Source organism: Rhinopithecus bieti, unplaced genomic scaffold (genome assembly GCF_001698545.2).
Source record: "Rhinopithecus bieti isolate Rb0 unplaced genomic scaffold, ASM169854v2 scaffold_32014, whole genome shotgun sequence".
Taxonomy (NCBI): domain Eukaryota; kingdom Metazoa; phylum Chordata; class Mammalia; order Primates; family Cercopithecidae; genus Rhinopithecus; species Rhinopithecus bieti.
Window position 1 is genome coordinate 519,574 of NW_016813639.1, and position 1,391 is coordinate 520,964.

At 56.5% G+C, this 1,391-nt stretch overlaps 1 protein-coding gene across 1 annotated transcript in view; it reads left to right on the forward strand.

Moving 5' to 3' along the window:
- The first annotated feature begins 851 nt into the window (after positions 1 to 851).
- PRKCI (protein kinase C iota) overlaps positions 852 to 1,391 on the forward strand; it is a 90,982-nt gene continuing 90,442 nt past the window's right edge. Inside the window, exon 1 of the mRNA XM_017848792.1 lies at positions 852 to 1,267. Coding sequence (XP_017704281.1) covers positions 1,167 to 1,267 — 101 coding nt within the window. The 5' untranslated portion in view covers positions 852 to 1,166. The remainder of the gene's footprint in view (positions 1,268 to 1,391) is intronic.

The window sequence follows — 1,391 nt, forward strand, 5'->3', positions numbered from 1 at the left end:
GTCAATTATGTGTCAGAGCCAAGATCCTAGGAAAGTCAGAGACTAGGTTACAAGGATGATTCTTTCTAATCCTTGGTAAGCCAGTTTTTAAGAGAATGAAATGCTCTTGGATTGACTGACTTGATTGGGTAAGTATTCACTATGCTCTTGTTCCATGCAAGGGCAGTCTACAAGGGCCTAGATATGGGGGCCCCCAAATAAGAAAAATCGGTTTTTCATCATATCTTCTGGTTGAGTTTCTTCCTTTATTATATTTGTTACATATGTTATTAAATTATTTCCATAAAAGAGGTTACGCTGAGCAGGTAACCAAATTCTTGTTCCCCAAAAAGACATGTATAATTTAGACGATTTATGCAATTAGAAGATGGGAGACTTAATCAGATAATAAAATCTAGAACGTGAGGAAGCCCAGTCATTTCCAGGACCTTCAGATGCCCAAGCTAGATCCAGGTTTTCCACCCCGACAGCTCCAGGGAGCACGCTGGAGAGACAGACTTCATCAGCGGGAATGCGCGGAACCCTACGCGCAAGGAACCTCAAGTCCCAGAATCCCATGAGGACTCCAAATCCCAGAAACCTGCACGCAAATCTATCCCGGGTGCCAAGTCGGCCGACCGCAGGCGTGACCAAGTTGGGAGGCTAGGGTGAGGTGTCGTAGAATTTGTCCCTACCATTGTTCCTGCAGGGAAGAGACTTTAGTGATCTAGAGCTGGTCATTGTCTCTTTCACAGCTCGCGTGAAAGCACCCCTCCCGGCGTGTTTGATGCCATAAGCAGCGTCTCCCATTCCCCCTGTCCCCTTTCTCTATCCCCGTAAGGATGGTTCAGCCCGGTATTGAGGCTCCTTGAGCTGGCTAGATGGTTGCGCCCGCCCTACCCCGGAATGTGGGCCTTTGGAGCGAGCGAAGTGGGAGGGACCGACGCAGGAGGTGTCCTGGGCCCAGGCGGCTATAGAGGCTGCGGCGCCTACGGGGAGTGGGAGGAGCCGCGCGGTTCCGGCTGCTCCGGCGAGGCGACCCTTGGGTTGGCGCTGCGGGCGAGGTGGGCAGGTAGGTGGGCTGACGGCCGCGGCTCTCCGACAGGCGCGGGCGGCGGGGCCCCCACGGGGTCCGGAGCGCCCCCCCGCACCCCCGGCCTCCAGTGTTGAGGCAGGGGAGTGAGGAGATGCCGACTCAGAGGGACAGCAGCACCATGTCCCACACGGTCGCAGGCGGCGGCAGCGGGGACCATTCCCACCAGGTCCGAGTGAAAGCCTACTACCGCGGGTGAGTGTCCTGGGGCAGGGCGGAGGGCGGGAGGGGACAGGCCGGCTCCACTCGGCATGGAGGAGGGGAGGGTGAGGGGCTGGAGGTGTTGTAGGCGGGTTGGGCTAGGCGGGTTGGGTTGGGA